This window comes from Hesperophylax consimilis, chromosome 3 (genome assembly GCF_061612785.1).
Source record: "Hesperophylax consimilis isolate HC1 chromosome 3, BYU_Hcon_1.0, whole genome shotgun sequence".
Taxonomy (NCBI): Eukaryota; Metazoa; Arthropoda; class Insecta; order Trichoptera; family Limnephilidae; genus Hesperophylax; species Hesperophylax consimilis.
This window is the reverse complement of record NC_142838.1, coordinates 21238651-21262575: the sequence shown is the minus strand read 5'-3', so window position 1 is coordinate 21262575 and position 23925 is coordinate 21238651. Positions and strand designations below refer to the sequence as shown.

Genomic DNA, 23925 nt, shown 5'->3' with positions numbered 1-23925 from the left:
AATTAGTCGCTTCTAATATCAATACAAATTGAAAATATTTCCCAATTAAATATAAATGCCGCCGACGTGAATTGAACCAGCGCCTCCTGATGTCCGGTCAGACGCTCTGGACCACTGAGCCACGTCGGCTTATTTCCGACACGCCAAATAATTCAATATGTACTAGTACTTCAATCAACAATTACTACTGCTTATTATATTTTTTCACTTGTAAACAACCAACTTTATTTTTGTAGGAAAAGCTTTGTTAGTGCTAAATTTCTCACTAGATGGCGTCGAGACATATTATATCTACATTTGATGGTGAAATATTTTGACTTGTCAAATATTATTATTTTTTTAATGACAAACTAATCTTCATAAGAAAAGGTTTTTATGCATAGCACAAAGGAAAATAAATTATTATAAGCAATAATAATGCCTAGGCGACTAATTATTGCTTATAATAATTTATTATCCTTTGTGCTATGCATAATACCTTGTCTTAAAACTTTTAGTTTATAATTTAAAAAAAAAAATTAAATATGTGTTTAGAAATGTGTTAGAGTAAAAATACTTGTGCAATCGATAGCAAATAATGCGACAAAAATCAATAAAGACAACATTTTTTCAAATCGATCTAATTTTATGACAATCTCTTCAAGAGTATGCAAGATTGTACGTAGGGGTTCCGAAAAACATTAATAATGAAATTTATTATCAACAAAAAAATGTCTATTATTATCTAGCTAGTGTTTAGCTTTGTTAAATTTTGGAATGTACAATGATTGGTTTAAGTCTTATCGAAATATCGAGATATCGAAAACACTGATTAATCTAACATTTTTCTTAAGAAGATTAGAAAAAATATTTGCAAAGTAAAGTACTTACCTATTTTAAAAACAGGTAAGTATAAGTACTTAATTCTTATAAAGCTGTTTATACAACGTTCTCAAATCAAATATATCTTTTTTATGTGCGCAATAGGCTCGTACATCCAATGACATAATGCTAGATTCGTAGTTTAGGATTATTACTTTTTTTTAAATAAATATTGTTTTCATAATGTGGTTTGATAAACAGTGTGTCAACTTTCCACGTGACCGATATAACGTCAATTATATCGCATGCAAAATAGAATATTTATTTTACCGTGATAATTCAATTTTTCTGTTACTGAGCATTGCCTGTGATGTTCCCGGTGGTACATATTCCGAAATGCCAATTTGGTATACCGAAAGATAAAAGGATTTCTTTTCAAGTAAATCTAACTAACATAGATAAACACGTTGGTTATAATAATGCAAAATAAGGTGAGCTGGTTCTCCAGTGTCAGTATGGCGAAGTGTCTGTGACTAGGATGTCGGTGTTCGGATTGTGTCACTCGAACAAATGTCTGCATTAAAAACATCCACATGGAGGGAGTACGGGACGGCTTTGAGTGGTACGTATCAAAATATCATCTTTCCCTTTGGTCGAAAGAGTGCGCGTTATTTTTCTTTTTGACCAACTTTTATCTTTGCGCAGAGTCTGCTGCGATTTACGAGTCATCTCATTAATGCTTTTACGTGTGTCGTCGGTACTAATTGCGCGTGTTATAATTAGACTCAATGTTATCTCGTGATAATGATAGCAATCGAATGGCAAGTGTTTCGCGAAAAATAGTTGTTAAATTTTGAATAATATTCCCAGTTTTGTATTCGTTAAAAGTATGTGATACACTTGGCACAGTTTTCCTGTCTATTTCGGGAACAACGCCGAGACGGCGCGCTTTTCGGCGGGATTTTCAATAAACACACTATCATTCAGTGCTGACATTCAATAATCTTAATCGCGGGTCATTGCACAAACCATCTCCGCAAACATTTTTTTTTCAAACGACCATTTTTTTATACTTTTGAATGCAATGCCATTAATAAAACGAAGTAGTGTTATTCTAATCCACAGTATCTAGCGTAACACTCGTGTACGAATATCGGCCCCCTGCTACTTAAACTATCGTAACCCACAAAATAGCATTTTTCATGTATCTAGTTTGGATGCTGTACAAATTTTGTGTGTATATAACAAAAAGTATGTTAACAGGTTTTTTACACTCTAATTTATTGTAACTCTTTTGTGCTGTATGTCCAAAAACTATTTTAAACTGCTCTCCTCAATAATCAGGATTTTGGGGGTACGATAGTTTACGTATCAGGGGCCGATATCTGAAATTATGAATGATTCTAAATTTCACAACCTTTTCAGCTGAAATTATAAGTTTTTAGAAACCGTCAAAACTAAAACATGTCTTACCACATATATACAGGGTTTCCGAGGGTGAAGTGCACTTACTTCGGGGGGTTTTTCTACATGATTTTGGAAGTAGAAAAGATAAATAACTTTCTTGCAAATTCCTTGATTAACGTTTTAAGGTAGATTTGGGTAAAAAAAAGGTTTAATTGTTTGTATGGTAAAATAAATATTATTCTTTAGAAAAATATTCTAGTGTGGGAAAAAAAGTTTTTTGACTTTTTTACGTCTACCATCATGTAGAATCACCTTTCGAAGTTAGTGCACTTTACCCCCGGACACCATGTATATCCTAATTTAAAAAAATGATATCTTAGCCACGTTTAAATTCCATATACATGTGATTTTGAAAAATTGAATGTCACGGAAAGGCCTGGGATATTGATAAATCATATCTTATCAAAGAGAAATCAAAACATTAAATGGACGCGATTGTTCTATAGATATCTGATATGAAAGTCTGTATCTGCACGTCATTGGTTTTCCACTGATTAAAATCTTTTTTTTATTCTTTAACATTTATGTGAACATTATTTCTATGATAGCTTTCAAATATTAGAATGCAGAAGGATCACAATTTGAAAATATCGCTTTCAGGGTGCATTTTAAAAGTTTCACGTGATTTATGCAGGCTAGCTCCCACCTATATGCAAATGTTTTATCGTTTAACACATACATTTATTCCTCTATCGCAAGGAAGAGGGATAAATGTGACATATCTCAAGTGTCTGTCACATTTTCAGATACGAAAATGGGTGTTTTCCTTGATTTCATGTGGTTTTATTTATAAATACATAAATATGTTCATATATCTCAGCTAAATTTGTAAGTAATTAAACAAAAAAGAATTTTGAATAAAGTGACTTCGATAATTGATAAAAAAGTCGTAAATTATATTTTTCTGCGTACTTATTATAATATGTATTATTTATTATGCGTGAGATTTTCTTAATTTCGGTTAAAAATTATAACCACTGTAAGTAAGATGTTTCTCGTTTCAGGATTTTTTTACATTAACATTTTTACTTCAACTTCCAAATTAAAAAGCTACGTAATGTAAATTCCTAACAATATACCTTAAAACTTTTATAATTTTATGATGTTGTACTTTTGCCCTTTTCCCATTTTTGGTGAAATCCTATTGACTTTCATACGGACTTCAAAAATAGATGCTTGCAAAATAAAACTTCATAAATAGCTTCGTCCTATATATATAAACTATGAAAGCCTTCTGAAAGATAAGACCCATACAGCGATCCGCATTAATGCGGTAATAATTTCTAAATGTAGCACCCCTAATATTTTACCATTTTGAAAATTGAAGGGGCCAAATTAAACCGGTATTCTGAATGCAAACTAATCAAAAAAGGTTTTTAAAGGTGCTTACGAGATAAATAATTTATATAGTGCTAAGTATTATATCCAAGTATTTCAAAAGAAGTGCTGGTATAAATATTTTAATTATCGACTATTCCTATGTGCCTAGATTCGCAAAGTCGAGACATACGACTAATTTCTCCAACTTAGACGAGATTGTATATTCCCTCTGACATTTCTCTTATCAAGGCATACCCGCGCGACATACCTGGCCGCTCTAAGCGCCCTTATCCCCGGAGAACCTTTTATCTTGGCTATTGTTTGTGATGTTTTGGACATCCACAAAAATAAACGATAAATAATAAAATAACGTGCTCTAAAAATTTTTTGTTTAAACAACGACGGAAGATTTATTGACAGACAGGCCTTGAGTAAACAGATTCCCACGGGAAAGGAGAGACCGGAGGACAGTCAGGTTTGGAACTTGAGTGCGTTGACAGCTCCATGAAATCTATACAAATGAGAAGTGTTGTGTGAAATTGCAGTGAATTAGTGGATTCAGTTGGTGTTAATAGTATTGTGGAATTTTGAACTAAAGTGAAATATTATTGAACCGGTTTTGTGCGAAGTGAAAGTGGTTGGACTCAGTGAGAAAACAATTAATAATAATGACAATAATAATAATTGGATAATTTGTAGAGCGCCGTTTTGTAAAAACCCACCTCAGGGGCGCCAGGTGTTGTGCAATCGCGATTGTGTTATAAAGTTGTGTTGATTTAAACGTGATTTCGTATACAGTTCGAACTAGATTGCTTGTCTTAAAAACATGAAAATAATAAAAATATTGATTGCGTTTTAAAATAGAGTGAATGTACTTAAAGGCAGGAAGTGTTTAATCGGGCTAAGTTATTGATTTGGCGAGATGGCATTCTATCCACGGAGACCGAAAACCAGAGAATCAAATAGATTATTAACTGTGGGTTCGAATCCTAACAGATTAGGGAGGTACAATTTTATTTACAGGAATATTTAATTACCCTTTTATAAGCGTAGGGAGGAGGTCGAAAATTAAAGTGATTTAGCTATATAGTGTAACCAGGTAAGTTTCACACGAGGATTTGGAGGTGACTAACAGGGTGAGTTTTTTTATATTATTTATTAAATTTCAGAGGACCTTTTTAATAATAGGATACAACCGAGGTACAGGAACCGAGTTTGCAACGCCTGCAACCCAAATAATATTCCCATAAGAAGGGATACGCTAGACGCATTGTCAATCAGCTGTGAGCGAGAGACGAGTCAACGACCTTTTCATATATAGGCCGAGAGGCGCGGAGTACAGTCAGTCCAAGGGGAAGTTTTGCTAGCGTATGCCGTCCCAAATTGAAAGCGATCGGATGCAACCAGACGGAACAAAATGAAAACTTTTCTTCTGTTATTTGACTTTCTAATTTAATACTTTTCATCTATTATTTGACTTTCTAAGTTACGAATTGGGATGCACAAAAACAAATCTAAAGTCGAAAGAGGGAGATGGTAATCTCCGAAATAAAACTACCAACCGAACAACTTTTCTCAACAGGTATCTTTCGAGAGGTAGGCAGCCTCTTTAAATTAAATGCAAAAAATCAAACTAATTATCCGTTTATACCTTACCTGAGAGGATAGGTATTCAGTAGAAGTTACCCATACCTAATACACGAGGATGCTAGTGACCTCATAAAATAAATACTGGAACCAAATATTAAAATACAGACAGTCCTCATCCCAAATTTGGCATTTCGAGTAGACCTTACATATATCTCACATGATAATTGGCTGAATGGGTAGGCACACAACCTATCGTTAATAAGCAGGCAAAATGTCGACAAGATTGTCGTGTGTTATCTATGTATTGACCTAGAAAGGGATGTAAATCCCCGACGGCGTGGGAGTTACAACGTTTTCTGGAGGTGGCACGTAACTTAGGACCTTGCGTGTCACATTTTCGCGACTAGATTCGTGATAAAGGGATGTTATGGTTTTCCCCTTCTACACTCAGTAAAGTAGTTTATCCTGGAGGTGTTTGAGATTGGGGCAATTCTGAAATTGGTGAAGAGACCTGGTTTTCTTTATTCTGGCGTGAAGGTTGCCGATTTGGAACAAGGGGAGACCCGGCCGGTTGTGATATCCAGACACGCAGATATCGATCGCCTTGCTCAAATTATCATCCATCAGTTTTGTTTGGTAAGCGGAGGAGCCAATCTTAACTTGAAAAAAATTCATTTCCTTTCCTCTCCTTCCCCTCCCAAAATATATACATGGATGGCGCCGACAACTAACACCATAAATTTATCGTATGTATATCACATATATAAAATCTAACACTTTATTATATTCACATTACCCTACGATAGGTAGAATCGAGTAGCTAGGGGGGGGTGAGCAGGCGACTTAGAAGATAAGGTTTATGAAATGGTTTTGAAAAACAGCGGTAATGGATTCAACTCACTCTATCTCAAAAGAACCAAGGGATACCACACAAAACATAAATAACTAGGTTTCTAAACCGAGAAACAAAAACCCAACACAACGTTCGGTGAAGCCTTTTTATACTGAACCGTCACGTAAAATGAGTACGTTCAAGGTCGTATGTCACGTAGACAAACTAGGATGTACACACTTGAAGGGGTGTGTAATAAAGAAAAGACGGCAGGGAGGACCTTCCTACCCCGGATATATATATAACCAAAGCCTTATGGAAAAGTTACCTACGGGACTTAAGGAAAATGTATCGTAGAAAGAAGAGAAGGAAAAGTTTGAAGTAGAAAGGTCAGAACATTACATCTGATGCCGCAAACCAGGAGAGATAGATATACAAGCTGGTTTGAATTCATTACTGTTGTTGAAAAAAAAAATGGATTTCATAAACCTTATTAATTCACATTAACAGCAAAAGAAATGGTACCTATCGTCAAAAATGATAACAGAGACATCGTACTTCAAAGGCAAAATAGAATAAACAGACAGACCCGGAAAACATTGAATTCATTGTGACGACAAAAAACATCTAAAATGTTCATAAACAACGAAGCCAAAGGATAAACAAACATCGAAATCGGATTAATTATAACACAAGAATAAGATAGCTGGGACAAATCTAAAATAAACATTGCATTCAGATATCGTGAAGTATATGGCATATTTTATACCGTTGATATTTGAATAAATGTAAACAATTATTGTTTATTCCAGATCTAAAAGGCAGAGAATGTTCAAGACATAAATAATAAAAGACAGACAAAACCATCGGATCACCGCCGAGGACACAAAATAAAAACAAATCAACATGAAAATAAATAACACTCGAACATAATACAAATAACGTATTGAGGTGAAACAACACTGTTTAAACAAATAACTCAGAGTTTAAAAATAAACAAGTGTGACATGACATATTGAATTTCTACCCATAGAGACACAAAAACACTTGAAAAAGCTGAGGGCGGAAAAAAACTCACCAGTAGAACAAGCCGATAATCACGGAACCAAAAAAATAAACAGATGCTAGGTTAGAAACGAAGAACAGGGGCGCTCAATATTTTGGAAGAATTAAAATAAAATTTAAAATAAAAATAAAAAATAAATACAGAGGTATTCGAGAAACGTAAATTACCTATAGTTATTTCTAATCCCATCGACTAACACGAGGAAGCGAGATTACCCGTTGGGCTTAGAACTAAAGGGAGGCTGTGATGTTTTGGACATCCACAAAAATAAACGATAAATAATAAAATAACGTGCTCTAAAAATTTTTTGTTTAAACAACGACGGAAGATTTATTGACAGACAGGCCTTGAGTAAACAGATTCCCACGGGAAAGGAGAGACCGGAGGACAGTCAGGTTTGGAACTTGAGTGCGTTGACAGCTCCATGAAATCTATACAAATGAGAAGTGTTGTGTGAAATTGCAGTGAATTAGTGGATTCAGTTGGTGTTAATAGTATTGTGGAATTTTGAACTAAAGTGAAATATTATTGAACCGGTTTTGTGCGAAGTGAAAGTGGTTGGACTCAGTGAGAAAACAATTAATAATAATGACAATAATAATAATTGGATAATTTGTAGAGCGCCGTTTTGTAAAAACCCACCTCAGGGGCGCCAGGTGTTGTGCAATCGCGATTGTGTTATAAAGTTGTGTTGATTTAAACGTGATTTCGTATACAGTTCGAACTAGATTGCTTGTCTTAAAAACATGAAAATAATAAAAATATTGATTGCGTTTTAAAATAGAGTGAATGTACTTAAAGGCAGGAAGTGTTTAATCGGGCTAAGTTATTGATTTGGCGAGATGGCATTCTATCCACGGAGACCGAAAACCAGAGAATCAAATAGATTATTAACTGTGGGTTCGAATCCTAACAGATTAGGGAGGTACAATTTTATTTACAGGAATATTTAATTACCCTTTTATAAGCGTAGGGAGGAGGTCGAAAATTAAAGTGATTTAGCTATATAGTGTAACCAGGTAAGTTTCACACGAGGATTTGGAGGTGACTAACAGGGTGAGTTTTTTTATATTATTTATTAAATTTCAGAGGACCTTTTTAATAATAGGATACAACCGAGGTACAGGAACCGAGTTTGCAACGCCTGCAACCCAAATAATCTTCCCATAAGAAGGGATACGCTAGACGCATTGTCAATCAGCTGTGAGCGAGAGACGAGTCAACGACCTTTTCATATATAGGCCGAGAGGCGCGGAGTACAGTCAGTCCAAGGGGAAGTTTTGCTAGCGTATGCCGTCCCAAATTGAAAGCGATCGGATGCAACCAGACGGAACAAAATGAAAACTTTTCTTCTGTTATTTGACTTTCTAATTTAATACTTTTCATCTATTATTTGACTTTCTAAGTTACGAATTGGGATGCACAAAAACAAATCTAAAGTCGAAAGAGGGAGATGGTAATCTCCGAAATAAAACTACCAACCGAACAACTTTTCTCAACAGGTATCTTTCGAGAGGTAGGCAGCCTCTTTAAATTAAATGCAAAAAATCAAACCAATTATCCGTTTATACCTTACCTGAGAGGATAGGTATTCAGTAGAAGTTACCCATACCTAATACACGAGGATGCTAGTGACCTCATAAAATAAATACTGGAACCAAATATTAAAATACAGACAGTCCTCATCCCAAATTTGGCATTTCGAGTAGACCTTACATATATCTCACATGATAATTGGCTGAATGGGTAGGCACACAACCTATCGTTAATAAGCAGGCAAAATGTCGACAAGATTGTCGTGTGTTATCTATGTATTGACCTAGAAAGGGATGTAAATCCCCGACGGCGTGGGAGTTACAACGTTTTCTGGAGGTGGCACGTAACTTAGGACCTTGCGTGTCACATTTTCGCGACTAGATTCGTGATAAAGGGATGTTATGGTTTTCCCCTTCTACACTCAGTAAAGTAGTTTATCCTGGAGGTGTTTGAGATTGGGGCAATTCTGAAATTGGTGAAGAGACCTGGTTTTCTTTATTCTGGCGTGAAGGTTGCCGATTTGGAACAAGGGGAGACCCGGCCGGTTGTGATATCCAGACACGCAGATATCGATCGCCTTGCTCAAATTATCATCCATCAGTTTTGTTTGGTAAGCGAAGGAGCCAATCTTAACTTGAAAAAAATTCATTTCCTTTCCTCTCCTTCCCCTCCCAAAATATATACATGGATGGCGCCGACAACTAACACCATAAATTTATCGTATGTATATCACATATATAAAATCTAACACTTTATTATATTCACATTACCCTACGATAGGTAGAATCGAGTAGCTAGGGGGGGGTGAGCAGGCGACTTAGAAGATAAGGTTTATGAAATGGTTTTGAAAAACAGCGGTAATGGATTCAACTCACTCTATCTCAAAAGAACCAAGGGATACCACACAAAACATAAATAACTAGGTTTCTAAACCGAGAAACAAAAACCCAACACAACGTTCGGTGAAGCCTTTTTATACTGAACCGTCACGTGAAATGAGTACGTTCAAGGTCGTATGTCACGTAGACAAACTAGGATGTACACACTTGAAGGGGTGTGTAATAAAGAAAAGACGGCAGGGAGGACCTTCCTACCCCGGATATATATATAACCAAAGCCTTATGGAAAAGTTACCTACGGGACTTAAGGAAAATGTATCGTAGAAAGAAGAGAAGGAAAAGTTTGAAGTAGAAAGGTCAGAACATTACATGTTCTACCTCCTGCCTAGGCTGTTCGCCCCGTGCCCTATTTAACCATTGATATATAATACAACAGATGTGCCCTCGTGGTAAAAAAAAGCAACCACTTACAATTTTTGACTTTGCAAATTAGTTCGATAATTGCAACCTTAATTTTATCAGACCGATTTATGAATTATAATGTTTTTTCAGATTCTAAATACCTTTTTTAAAAAATCTTCTTATCTTCGTACTACTGTTATTGAAGCCCAAATCTCTCTTCAGAAAATAGTATCCATGAAAAATGATAAAATTGACAACTTCAATCCGCTTTGGCCCATGGCACAACGTTTTAAACAAGTGCCTACGTTTGAAGGTATCTCCACACAATATAATATTTATTTTTTATTTCAATAAGGCACAAGAGTACCAACTGCTCCCAAGAGTCTGGAGTCATTGAGACTATGGCATCCCTAATAGCCTAATAGCGATATGTTGTGAGGCTAAAGGTAGTGGGAGGGGAAGGAGATGGAAAAGATTAACGTGGAAAGTACCTGGCTATTCAGTTCTGATCACCAAACACGGCCATTTCAAGCAATATTTCGATTCCGAATTGTGTTTTTTCACCGGTGCAATACTGAGAGCTTCTTGCACACTATGCCGTAAATATATATATATATATTTTTTTGTGAAATAACACAAATTACCTAAATATATTAATGTATTGCGCGCGGTGGGATTTCAATCTGCGACCTACGGATTCGTATTCCAGAGCCTTACTCCTCGACCACGGAGGCCGTCAAATATTCAAATGTTTGCACATTTCAGTTGTGACAATCTAAACTCCCTCTCTGCCTCTGTGGAGAAAATCCATGTTAAGTAGTCCATATACATATTTTTTCTAATTATTTAGTTTCGAAGATTGAACTCGATGTATCCGAATGCTAGCCGAGTGGCTTGTCTTCTATCTATCACCACACGAGCTGAAATATTTAGCAAATATGTCTTAAGATGTGGTAAAATTATTTCTAAATGATGTTGGCGGTTTTGGTGATTGCGTAATGTCCGAGTAATGATTGCATTAATGTGATCTGAAACTTAAATACATATTATTTATTCGATTGTAGATATTTCGTGACCAAATCTTGTAATTTTCTATTCGATAAAATTATATAAAACTCTCTAAGAACACGAAATGCGTATGAAAAAAAAACGCTCATTTTCAAACGGCTTCCAAACTATTAGAGAGCTTCCTAGTGAACGTATTTAACAGCATTTTATGGCTCGTACCTACCCTTTTCAAACAAAGTAAATATTGGTTAAACTTTATTTAACAGTTTCACAGTAAAAGTTTGCAAAGAACTTTGCCTACATCCATGATGACACGCGATAAATGATAGCACAATATTAAATTTCACCGATTTTCCCTTCAAAAACATACCTCCAATACCGAGTTTTATTTTTAATACTTTTTGAAGCTTTTCATTAAGAACTTGTGAAATTTTTACGGTTATGGCATTTTGTAAACCTTTTTGTTTTACCACATTTCGTAGAACATTCTTTTCATCGTGAGATATTCTTTTATATATTTTTCTTTTTGCAATGAAACATTGAATTTCAGTCAGGGATTTCGGGTTCGTTTCCCAACAAAGTCAATCAAGTTTTCAAAATCATCGAGCATTTTATATGCGTATTTGTAAAAACCTTGTATAATGTATCAATGTACAAATTTTTTCGTTGAAAATTTCATGTATATTAATATTACAGTGGGTGGCCAAAATATTAGTCACAATTGTTTTTTTTTACTACTTATTTTCGAAGTAACTGCTTTTAATACCAAATATTCTTCAAAAACCAATGCTGCAGAAGTTTTACTATGCACTAACCCATTCAAATCTTCAATGCGGAATAATAGACTGGGAGCATATAAAACTAACTTAGCCCCACTGGAAGTAGTAAAAAAATACTCATTAAATAATTCTAAAAAACCATCAGATTATTTGAATTATTATTATTATTATCAGAATTATTCCAAGAATTTAAAGTGTTTAAATTAAATAGAATCTATCGAAAAATTCACTACTTCAAATCCACAAAGATAAGCTAATAATAGAGTCACTAAGCAGCAGACAAAGAACCACGGGACAAATAATAATCCCTAAACTCAATACAACACCATTATACATACTCATTAAATGTTTTAGCAAATATCTTAAAGAAAAATATACTTAAAATCCCCTTTACCTCAAACTAATTTGGTTGGGTGGTATATTTTTGTTTACAAATCAGTGTTAAAAATATATATAACTTTTTTTTTCAAATTAATTTTCTGTAAATAATTTTTCTTTTTGCAATATTTATCGTATAGACATCCGTTATTCTGTACACATATTTTCATAATTTTAAATTTTATATACATAAAAGTACATATTCTTAAAATTATTTAACGTTAATAATTTAATACGACACTCCCTCCCTAATCACGAGTTATTCCAAATTAGGGAGGTATTAATTAACAGTTGGAACATATATTATATACTTACTCTTAATGCAGATCATTTAAAATATCATACTGTTGTACACTGTCATTGGACGGTTGGTATATATACTTTGTCATCTTCTTAATATTAACCCTCTATGAACTGTACACTTACTGATAGTTTACTTACTTTTATCAATAGTTAGTAAAAAAAATAAAATAAAACAGAAAAACAAAAAATGCACAAAACTTGGCAGAGAACTGGGAAATAAAGGGGAAAGTGATTCACTGCGACTAAAAATGATCAATAAATTCGTGAGATTTGCCTGGAAAACATAAGAAAACGTATGAAGGAGTGGGAAGGACGAAAATTATAAATGAAGCCGGAGTTACTACTCCTGCCAGAACAACCAGGCCTCCCGCGTCGGTTGTCTTGTAGGTGGGGTAGCTGTACCTGATGCCAAGTGAGGTTCTACCAAATATTAAGTTATATTTCTCAACGTCTTGAGTTGATTTTTTTCTAAAATACGTCGTATTGAAAATAAAAATAAAATTATTTTAATTGTTTAAAAGATACCTAATGTACTTAAAAAACAAATAATTTTTACTATTTTATAAAATTATATAGCACAAACTCGACGTAATCTAATTTTTGCATCTTTAACTAATGATTTTGCCACCCACCGTACTCGGTATTTTTTATTTATTAATTTGTGTTATAAACAGTCTTTATACCTATATATTTTACAGTTTTATGATTTTTTAATATAATATATCTACTTTTATTTTACAGTTTTATGATTTTTTAGTATCATATATTTACCAATAAGATAACAACATTCAACATTTTAGACCAAATTAAAAAAGAAAAATACATAAAAAATATAATTTAAGTAGTTCTGGTAAAGTGCAACTACTTATATGTTCAAATTGGGTTGTTTACATTTGAACATGAAACGGATATCAACAATAACAATGAGAAAGTGATGTTATTCAATTCAAACCGCTGATATTCAATTATGCTGTGATTCAAACATATGGCATTCGTTGAAGAAGAAGATAATACTAATAATCTAAATGAAACATGAAACAGTACAAGACACAGAAAAGTAAAAAGATAATTGGCACAGCTAAGAATTTAATCCAGGATCTCTAGTCCATATTTTATTCAATTCAAACTGAAAGCAAAACAGAAAAAACGAAGGAATAGTGGTGAAAAAAATATCAATAAATAATAATTTTTCTGACGTATTCGGTCGAATACTTTTTTTTAAGAATGTTATGAATTTAGTGAGGTTCGTGTTAAACTGTTCGATGTCTGTGCATAATCTACACGGAGATAAATTAGTATTTCTAATTCATTCAAATTATCTTAAAATTATTGGTAATTCGATTAAAAAAGGGATTACACGCCGTTTCCTGATAAACTTTTGGTAAATTCCCAATATATCGGTACACGTGTTTATAATATATAATGACATAATTTTTTTTATATTTGCTCCACACCTTTGCCATATGCTCGGATTCCCTCAATGTTTATTTCATCTTTGGGGATGTTGTGTGGAGGGTCTTTTTAGAGAAAGGAAGTTCTGGGAAGGGAAAGCGATGAGGGGTGGGTAGGAGTATTGGGTTCAGTGTGCCCAGGAGTGACAGACTTGTGAATTCATCCCTCCCACTGCTGTGCAAGGCGATGTTTCGAAAGAGTCCTACCGGAGGGGTCAAAGGGTATCCCTCAACTATTCTCTCCCGATCTAGGCTGCCACACAGTCGGTGGTCAGATGCATCTATCGCCAAGACCCGTGGATCCGGGCACCCCTGCTATGTCACCAAACGTTGCGAAACACTTGGAGCAACGTACGGCAGAGGTGTTGGTTATCCAATAAATAGTTCCCGGATGGCGGTATGCACCCAAATTTCGGAAATATTAGAATTTTAATGAGCTCGTGTTCCTACATCGTGATATTACATTCGTATTTCACTAAACGCTTATTAGGAAACCTATCACTTCATGCGTTAAGGGCCTGCAATCCCGTTTTTAACCGGATTACTTATAATTTGATGAGATTAATAAATTATAAATATTTAATATTAATAATTTTTCTCCGCGTATTAAACGTAATTCAGGTTCTCCTTATAAATTCATTTTCGAGATAATTAGTATTGCTCTTGGGAATATAAAATGTCTCCCGAGATCAAGTAACTCTTAATGGTCATCTGAAATTAATATTTTGAAACAGGTACGGGCCAAATTTGTGATTTATCTTATAAATCATCACTAGGTATCTAAGAGTGCTTATGCTGAGGACTAAATTACCGCGATCCGAGCCACGAATTACGGGAAAGGAACAAAGGAACAACGCAAAATTGGCGGTTGTTTCGTTCCTTTCCCATAATTCACGGCTCGGCTCGCGGAAATTTATACGCGGCATAATAACTCTGCGTTGATCAAGAGTTTTAAGGTCCATGGAGACATTTTCATCATTTTGCGTTCGATAAGAAACATATTTCAAAAACTTTTTCTGAACTCCTTCTAAGCTTGATTTATATGTAGATCAATTGGGGTTCCACGCTATGTAAGCGTACTCTATGTGGCTTCTGACGGAGGATATATAGAAAATCTTTGAGAAATTTTGAGGATTTTTGAAAACTGACTTTACTCTAAATTCTAGCATTATCAAAACTTTCGACCTGATATGCTCGATCTGAGATTAAAAGAGAAGCTTACTGTCTCATTGAACATCAAGATATCTAATTATATTTACCCTAATTAAACGATTGTTCTTAATTATGTAGGGATAGAATATCGTGTTTTTATTTTTAGTATAAGTTATGACGCTATGTTTTTCTTTATTCAAAGGAAGAAGATTTTTTAAACAATATATTGGTATATCATTGTGGAACTGGAATCCGCATCACATTTAGAGTCGATTTTGTGGTATAACTTTTAGCTGTGTATATGCTTTCGTTTTAGAATAAATCGAGTCCAAAGTTGAAATCTTTTTGTCTAAGTTGAAAGTAAAAGTCGCTGCAAGGTATCAGTTGTTTAATGTTTTCAAAATGCGTCAATGCGTAAACCAGGCTCCAATAGTTTACTAAGCCTAAAAAAATTTTCTGCGGTGTCGGTTCCCAAGTTTCCTGCTTTTTCCACTTGTTTCCAGACTCGGACCGTATATTTTATATGTTTAGACTAATGCGCCATTAAGGTTATCATTATTTTTTTAATTTTTTTTTTATTATTTATTGAGTTAGTTTATACATTTGAATATAAACAAGATCATATTTCATTTTGTAATTTTACATATTTTTACAATAAATATAACATTTCTTTTTAAATACATTCATTCTTCCTTCATTCTTCAGACTTTCAGGCATTTCATCATACATTTTTAGTCCTTTGTACATTAGGCAGTTCTGTGATTTTGTTTTTTTCATATGTGGCAATCTAATCCTATTTACATTTCTGGTTTCGTAATTATGAACATCTCTATTAAAAACAATTTCATCCTTAAAATATTTTGGCATTTGGTTGTTCATGATTTTATGTACAAAAATTAACACATTAAATAATAGTCTCTTTTTTATAGAAATCCAATTTAGCTGTTCTCTCATTTGATCTATGCTTGCGTATTTTCCTTTTCCTAGTATACATCTCATAGCTCTATTCTGTATAACATCTAGCTTGTTCAAGTTTCCTTCATTGGCCAAATACAACATAGTAGAGCAATAATCTAAATGTGGAGCAACTATAGTTTTATAAATCAGCTCTGTAGTGTTTCCATTTAGTTTATTTCTTAATCTTCTAAGAAAATTGACTTTTTTAGATACCTTCTTTAGCACATATTCAAAATTTGCTGCGAAAGTTAGTTTTGAATCTAGTATCACACCTAGGTACTTAATTTCATTTACTTTTTCAATTTTTTCGTCATTAATTGTCAATTTTAACATATTGTACATAAGTGATATTATTTTCGGAAAGTTTAATACAATTGTCTCAATTGTATGGTTCTAAACTATTTGTAAAGTGTAAATTTCTCGTTCGTGCTAAAATAATTTAAACTACAATTGAAAACATAATTTGCTCAGAATCGGAGATATTATTCCGTACGCTGTCTGTAGTCAGTTAAATTGATTTCCAAAACAATTTATTGTAAATGCCAACCAAATGTACCTTCCTGGCCTCATGCAAATACCATTCAATTAGGTACTCTTCTAATTGAGAAATGAGGAAACTCAACTTTACGGTAAAACCACTGCTTAGCTTTACAACTTTGAATAGAAACATTTTACTCAACATTCGTTCAACCAAAACAGCCCCAGCTATATTCTTGTATTGGTTAACAAATTAATTAGGCTACCATTCGCAGGGAAAGTAAAGTTTTCCAACTGAGCTTGGTTTACCAGCCAATCTATCAAAAGGCCCCGTGAAATTGTTTTGAAAAGTAAACTAAACGTTCATTATGTATACATTTACTAACGGTGTTAATATATTTATCTTTCTTTCTAGCAACACTGATAGCAGCTGCCGCTGGTACTACCGTAGGATGGACATCGCCGACTTTGCCCATCCTATTGGATCCTTCATCTCCTATTCCCACTACGCCAGACCAATCATCGTGGATAGCATCCCTTATGATCCTCACTTCAGCAGCCAGCCCCTTGGCAGCCGCCTTCCTGGCTGAACGTCTCGGTAGAAAACCAACTCTCCTGTTAGCGGCTGTTCCCTATATCCTCGGATGGGTGCTAATCATGGAAGCCAAATCCGTACTTCTCATATATATCTCAAGAATGGTTTCGGGGATTGGATATGGATTGGTTTATACAACTGCCCCCATGTATCTAGGAGAGATAGCTTCAGACAAAGTTCGTGGCTCGATGGCAACTCTCATAACTGTCATGTCTAAGGTAAATACTGATAAATAAAACTTTTTTTTCTAAACTTTATCCAAAGAAATATTTGTCTTATCAATAACTGTTCTTTTTTATTTTTTTCAGGCGGGAATTCTTTCACAGTACAGTATAGGACCCTACGTATCCATGAGAACCCTAGCAGGCTTAAACTTAATAGTTCCTATAGCATTTTTTTTAATCTTCATGTGGGTACCCGAATCCCCATACTATTATCTCAAGTCACAAGAACCCGAGAAGGCAGAAACTTCACTTCAAAACTTGCGTGGGAGAACTAACGTCAAATCTGAACTGGAAACCATGGAGAAACTAGTAACGGCAGAAATGAAGCATAAAGGAAAATGGAAAGATCTAATTCTTGTGGAAGGAAACAGGCGTGCTTTGATTATAATCTTGGGGATTTATACAACGCAACAGTTGTGTGGAAGCACTGCGGTTATTTCGTATGCACAGCAGATATTCAGTCAAACGGATGGGGGTATGGGAGCCAGAGAGGCCTGTATCTTATTTGGTACGGTTCAATTATTCACTTCAGCAATATCTTCACTACTTGTGGATCGTCTTGGCAGAAAGCCGCTTCTACTGATTTCCTCGGCTGGAGTTGGATTAACCACCGCAGTCGTAGGCTCTTACTTTTACGCGAAACATATGGAACTGAACACGGCATTGATTGGTTGGATTCCTTTGACCGCAATCATAATATTTATTTGTTCATACACTATAGGTTTAGCTACTGTTCCTTTTGCGATCACATCAGAAATGTTCCCTACCAACATCAAATCTCTAGCTACTTGTGTCATTCAGACTTATACGGCTCTTTCCACCTTTGCGGTTACTAAGCTGTATCAAGTTGTCGCTGATAACCTCGGGACCTATGTTGCCTTTTGGGGTTTCGCTTTTTTCTCCTTTGCTGGACTGCTATTCATATATATCTTACTCCCTGAAACCAAAGGAAAATCTTTCGCAGTCATTCAAGATCAACTCAAGATGAAACCAATTAAAATTAATAAATCCAAACACCAAATGGATAATATATCATAAAAATCAACCCGTCTATTTTGAAATGTCTTTTACACGGAGAAATTCCAACTGATATAAAATACTCTTAATTTATTAGAAATCTAGTTTAGTTATTCGTTTTCCTGTTAAAAACGGGAGAACTCTGTCTGGCCGGCCCTTTTACAAATGAATTGACAGAGTTCATAACAAAGTATCAGATAAAAGCGAATGTTTTATGAGGACGGCGAAACACGTGTTCGCACAAATATTGATATTGATACTGACATACAGATATTGTCGCATTCCTTAATGTTATTTACTGGGAAAAGAAAACGTGTTCTCGATATATTCTGAATGCCTATTATTTTATCAGGACATTTTGTCGTGCTTTTAGCGTGATCATTATTCTCCGTATAAAACTTTAAAAAAAAAATGGTTTGACTAAGGATTGAACCTTCATCTCTTGGGATTGACTAAAATAAGTGAACACCGCTAACCTAAGCCAAATCCCAATTGGATGGGGCCGAGATTTATTTCGTATGTTAACAGCAGTAATTTTTATAATATAATGCCATCCAATTTCAGAGAATTGCGTGCGTATGTGTGATTGCCACCAAAAGTTGTCATCAGCAACGATCCTATCTGCCGAGTGTCAGCTCGATCGGATGTCACATCGTGTGTTAATTTGCGAAGATTTGCATTAATTCATTCACGAAAACAAAATCTAAATTCAAATATATATATTTAAAAAACATTCTAAAATATATATTTGTATGAAAAAGTTTTTTTATTCCCTAAATTTGTTCAACTCTACCTTTAATTGTGTGTAAATGATAAAAATGGATTTATATTGGCATCGAATATTTAATGATAGTATAATAATAATAATACTTCATAGGTCAATAGTGTTCTCAAACAACCCCAAGTTTTTCTAGTTTGTTACTAATAATCGATTTACACAATCAGTATTAATGAGTTTTAAAAATAGAGACGTAATAGAGAAATAATCACGGATTGGACAAGAGGTGATACATACAATGTAAATGCTGTATTCCGGGTTCAAATCCCTGTGGCACATACACCTTTTATTTCGATGTTTTTCCATGTCTATCATTTTGGAGTGTTGTTAATATTATATAAACGATTTAGATTAATATTTACCTGAATGCATGTACCTATAAAAATAATGTTTTCAGTTATCACAGATTTTTTAATCGCTGCTAGAACATAATCATTACAAATAAATAATTTTTTGATGACATCTTGTTGACCACATGTTTTTATTTGTAGCATGCTTATGATGATGGATCGAACTATTTACATTAATCTCCTGCTTATAAGTATTTTTAACAGCATAATAAACTGGTATTAAAGAAAACATTCGACTCAAAATATAAGGATCTCTTTTATATATGAAAGATAACTATAATAACATTTTTCTGTTTACTATGTACATAATTTCAATTCGTTACCTAAATCATATCGGAAAATCTGTAAGGCGATGAAAGTGGAAGAGTGTACTTAATCGAATGTGAGTTGTAATTTTATCAATACGGCTTTAATTAGAGAATAGGAGCTAATATGTGAATAAATTTATTTTTAAATTAAATAAATGACTTTGTGTACACCAATGTATTAACACCTCAACCTGACACAAATACTTCCTCAGAATTTTCTAAATTCTTTGTATATATTAAAAAAATTTATTTGTTAATTTTATTTATATAATTTGTAGATCAACGTTTAAATTTTACCGATTCATTGTAACTTAAATACTATATTTTCTCTCGCCTAATGTGAATCGTACAATGTTGTGGGGCTGAAGGTATTGGGGAAGGGAGGGAGATAGGGAAGAGGAAGATGGGGAAAAGGATGGTGGGAATGTGCATGGCTATTCAGATCTGGTTACCAAACATGGCCAAAGCCATTTCAAGCAACGTTTCGATTCTGAATGATGGTCATACACCAGGGCGATACATCTTTCACTCTGGAACGTGCCGCAAATATACTGTATATTATTTTTAAAGTGACTTTGGGTTCTTGTTCAAGTAACCCCAGGGGGTGTGGTTTTCATTTTATATAAATATGTAATGAGAACAGGTTTGTATTTACAATATACAAACTGTGTGTTGTAAACGTTTGTATATTGTACACTCCCACAAGAAGTGCCTTGTGGGCGTGTTACGTGATATAAATATTACCCATATCAAGGCTTAAATTTCCAATATAAAACTGTGCTAATTAAATTAAAATGGGTTATAGATTTATGATGTCAGTGAGACTAAATATCAGTTAGACTCTTAGGCTAAATAGAACATTTTTGTTTCCAATCATATTTGTATGGGAGGCACTTTCTTTATTCGATTGTTGTAACTGAAAAATTCACCCATCTTATTTAATCATAATTATATAATTTATCATTTATCAGCAGTAAAAAGTTTATAGTTGGCGGAATTTAATAGGAATATTAATATTAAGAATTTGCGATTTGTATGGGTGAAGGATGTTGGAGGCTTGATACTAATAATGGTTCACGGCCATCTCCTATTTATCTATTATCTGTACTACAAAATATTTAAAAGAACTCTTCAAAACGATTCAGTTATTTTTTATTTCATAAAATTCGAAAACCCAATTTTGTGCAGTGACCGACCACTAACTTCATATTATAGTATTTTTTTAGAAAATCCAGGTGAAATGTTAAGAATTTTTTCGGGAATATGTAATCTTACCTGTATCCTTTAAGATTCTGAACGTGGGTTAACTTAATATGTTAAGACAAATAATTATTTAGTTTTTTTGTTTGTTAATTCTGTCCACACGACGCCCGCACAATGTACTGAGCCGCTCACAACTAGCGAAAGTGCAAAATGAAGTTTCCCCCCCCCCTCCACCAATTTTCATGTATTTATTAACTTACTAGTTAGTTGGAAGAGGCTCAGTGAGTTGTACGGCCGTCGTGAGAATGGCCCTATTGATTTTGGGTTTCAAAATTAAATGCGGGTGCAAATGTATTGAAAGAAAATAAGTTAAAAAATGTGTATATAATTAGAAGTATTTAAATAAACATTTACACGGTCGATCTACAAAACCCTTTCAATACGATCATGCGGTCAGTTGGCGATATTTGCAAGCACGGTCAGCATATGATTCCTACAGTCGGTAAACTGCCGCTTTTAGTGCAGCCTCCAGAGTGCAGACAAGCTTCGGTTAGATTTCAATATTTAATAATGTCGTTCGTCGTGCGAAATTGTTGGCTTATATTAATAAGTTCATTAGAACTGAGGTGAACTAACGAACCTCTTAGAAATGAAGTCGTATACGCGATCAATTTTATCCATTTGTGCTCGGAGAATCAAAAGTTATTCAAATATCACAAGTTATAGCTAAATACCTCATTAACTGCCCTTTTAGTGTCAAAAAGTACATGCCTACCGTATATATATATATTTTAATTTGGCATTGATTTTTACGTAGCCATTTAACATTTGCAGTCCTACTAAAAAACATGGTGAAAATTTTATTCAATTGATAAACGACCGTGTATCTGAAACCTTACAAATTGAAAATTAAAATAGAAACTGACTAATTTGTTAATAGAGAAATACAAAAGATGAATACATTGCTTATCTAGTCAAATAGCGTTGTTTGTCTGTTGTATTAACTTGAAACAATAATAATGTCGTAAAACCAATACCAAATTGGAAACTAGACAAAATTACATTTTAGATTTTTGGATTTGAAATATACTTGATACATACATTAGATTTAAATAAAAATTGCGTAATTTTAATTTTAATCGTGAAAACGTTTTGAATCAAAACGCCAAAAATTTACAGAAAATTAAAAATCAAAAGGTCAGTCCCTTAATTTAAAAAACTTGCAAAATAATTGTCACTTAACTTTTTGTCTCGTTCATATCATTAAAAATTATTTTAATAATTTTCAGGGAATAGGCAAAAAAATCAGACATTTTTGATTCATTTTATCCCAATATAAACGTTGATTTTCAAAAGTTTGTATTTACTTACATACGCATAAGGCATTTATATTATTAAATAACATCACATTCATGATTGCATTAAATTCACGCAGTAAAATTTTACTAAAAAATAATTAGTCCGAAATAATATCGCTTTTCCGATAACATAAAACTATATTCACAATAATACATTAATAATAGATTAAAACTGACAAAAAATAACACCTATAAAAGTAAATATATAAAATTATACTAATATAATAGTGAATTGGTCATTAGAATAGAAATTATCAACAAAAACATCAATGTAATCACTAATATTAAATCATAACTCATTCGCCGGGAAACTGACGTGCACGGCGCATGGGTGAAGTCTTCCTTCGGATCTTTGCAAGTTCTTCGCATTAAAATTACGGATATTTATTATTGGTAACGAAAAATAAATTTTGCGGTCTTTGTACAATGTGTAAAAAATACACCATTTAACGGTTGTGAAGTGATTTTTTTATTAGTAGGGCTGTTGATGTTTAGGAACGTCAATCCGTAGTCAGATCCGCCAGTATTGCCATCGTAAAACTATTCCTTATTTCTTTCGTGTCAATATAGGTTTGGCTTTCGACAGCGCAACCGTGCTCGGGATATCAATTTAAAACTATGAAATTTAAACCTGTCGAACAATCGATCCAATAATGCTGTTATCGATTCGACCTCCCGAAAGAAAGCTGATGTGAGTAATTTACATAAAACCTTCAGATTCCTCCACCTCAGACAAAACAAAGAAATTTATAATCTGTTCAAGAAAGAATTTGGATATTTCAGTCAAAAATTTAATTGCTTCCTTCACACCGCAATACTATTTCTTCAGTTGTTCCACTACAAAATTTTTTTTTTTAATAATACATTATGCTAAATTCCCTTATATCTTACGATATAAGAAATATTAATACCACACAAGAGTCCCATCTGCAAGCAACCGTCTAAAGCCAATGGGGCCAAGGGACCTTCAATTATGATATGTTTTGAAGCTGAAGCTATCAGAAAGGGGAAGAAGGTGATGAAGAGGACGTTGGGTAAGTATCTGACTATTCAGATTTGGTCACCGCGCACGGCTATAGCCATTTCCAGAAACGCATCGATGACTGAACTCTAATCCATCTAGAAACTTTCTCTGCGACTATAGACGTAAAATAAGACTTGAATCTATTTTCGTTAAAGAGTGCGTTGATTAAATTTACCTCCATAAATGAAACCTTCTGAAAATAGTCGCTATCAACAAGTGGATTTATTAAAGGTACTAGAATATTTTAAATAACTTTTAAAACATAAAATATGATAGTGTTTTTAATCTACATTAATTAATGATTTGTGTAATTTAGATATTCCGGGTAACATTGTTAGTTTCGCAGACGAAACTGCTTTAATATTTAAGGGTAAAACCTGGAGAGAAGCTTTACACAAATGTGATTTAGGATTAAGAGTAGACTGAGCTGAATAATAAAATCTTAACTTTGAATAGAACAAAAACTAAATATGTGACATTTAGTGTTAAGTTACTGTGCCACTGTTACATGGCTGTTGAGTATATTCTGTGTAGCTCCAACGATACGGACAATTATATATTCATTAGACTGAATACAAGGATTGCGGATTCTTCACTAACTAATAGTTGGGATGTGAGAAAAGTCGAAATTCCTACTCTAATACAATATAAACTATGTAAATAAACCACTCAGTTTTGCCAGAGTCAACCTTTTTTTTATCCTACATTTA

General features: G+C 33.8%; 1 protein-coding gene across 1 annotated transcript; it reads left to right on the top strand.

Annotated features, from left to right (window-relative positions):
• Positions 1 to 1284: 1284 nt before the first annotated feature.
• On the top strand, positions 1285 to 18739 carry LOC149425120 (facilitated trehalose transporter Tret1-like). The gene is made up of 3 exons (XM_089649302.1): positions 1285 to 1423; positions 16774 to 17171; positions 17262 to 18739. Exons 1-3 carry the CDS (start codon positions 1372 to 1374, stop codon positions 18213 to 18215), a joined length of 1404 nt encoding a protein of 467 aa, XP_089505428.1. The 5' UTR covers positions 1285 to 1371; the 3' UTR covers positions 18216 to 18739.
• Positions 18740 to 23925: the final 5186 nt, after the last annotated feature.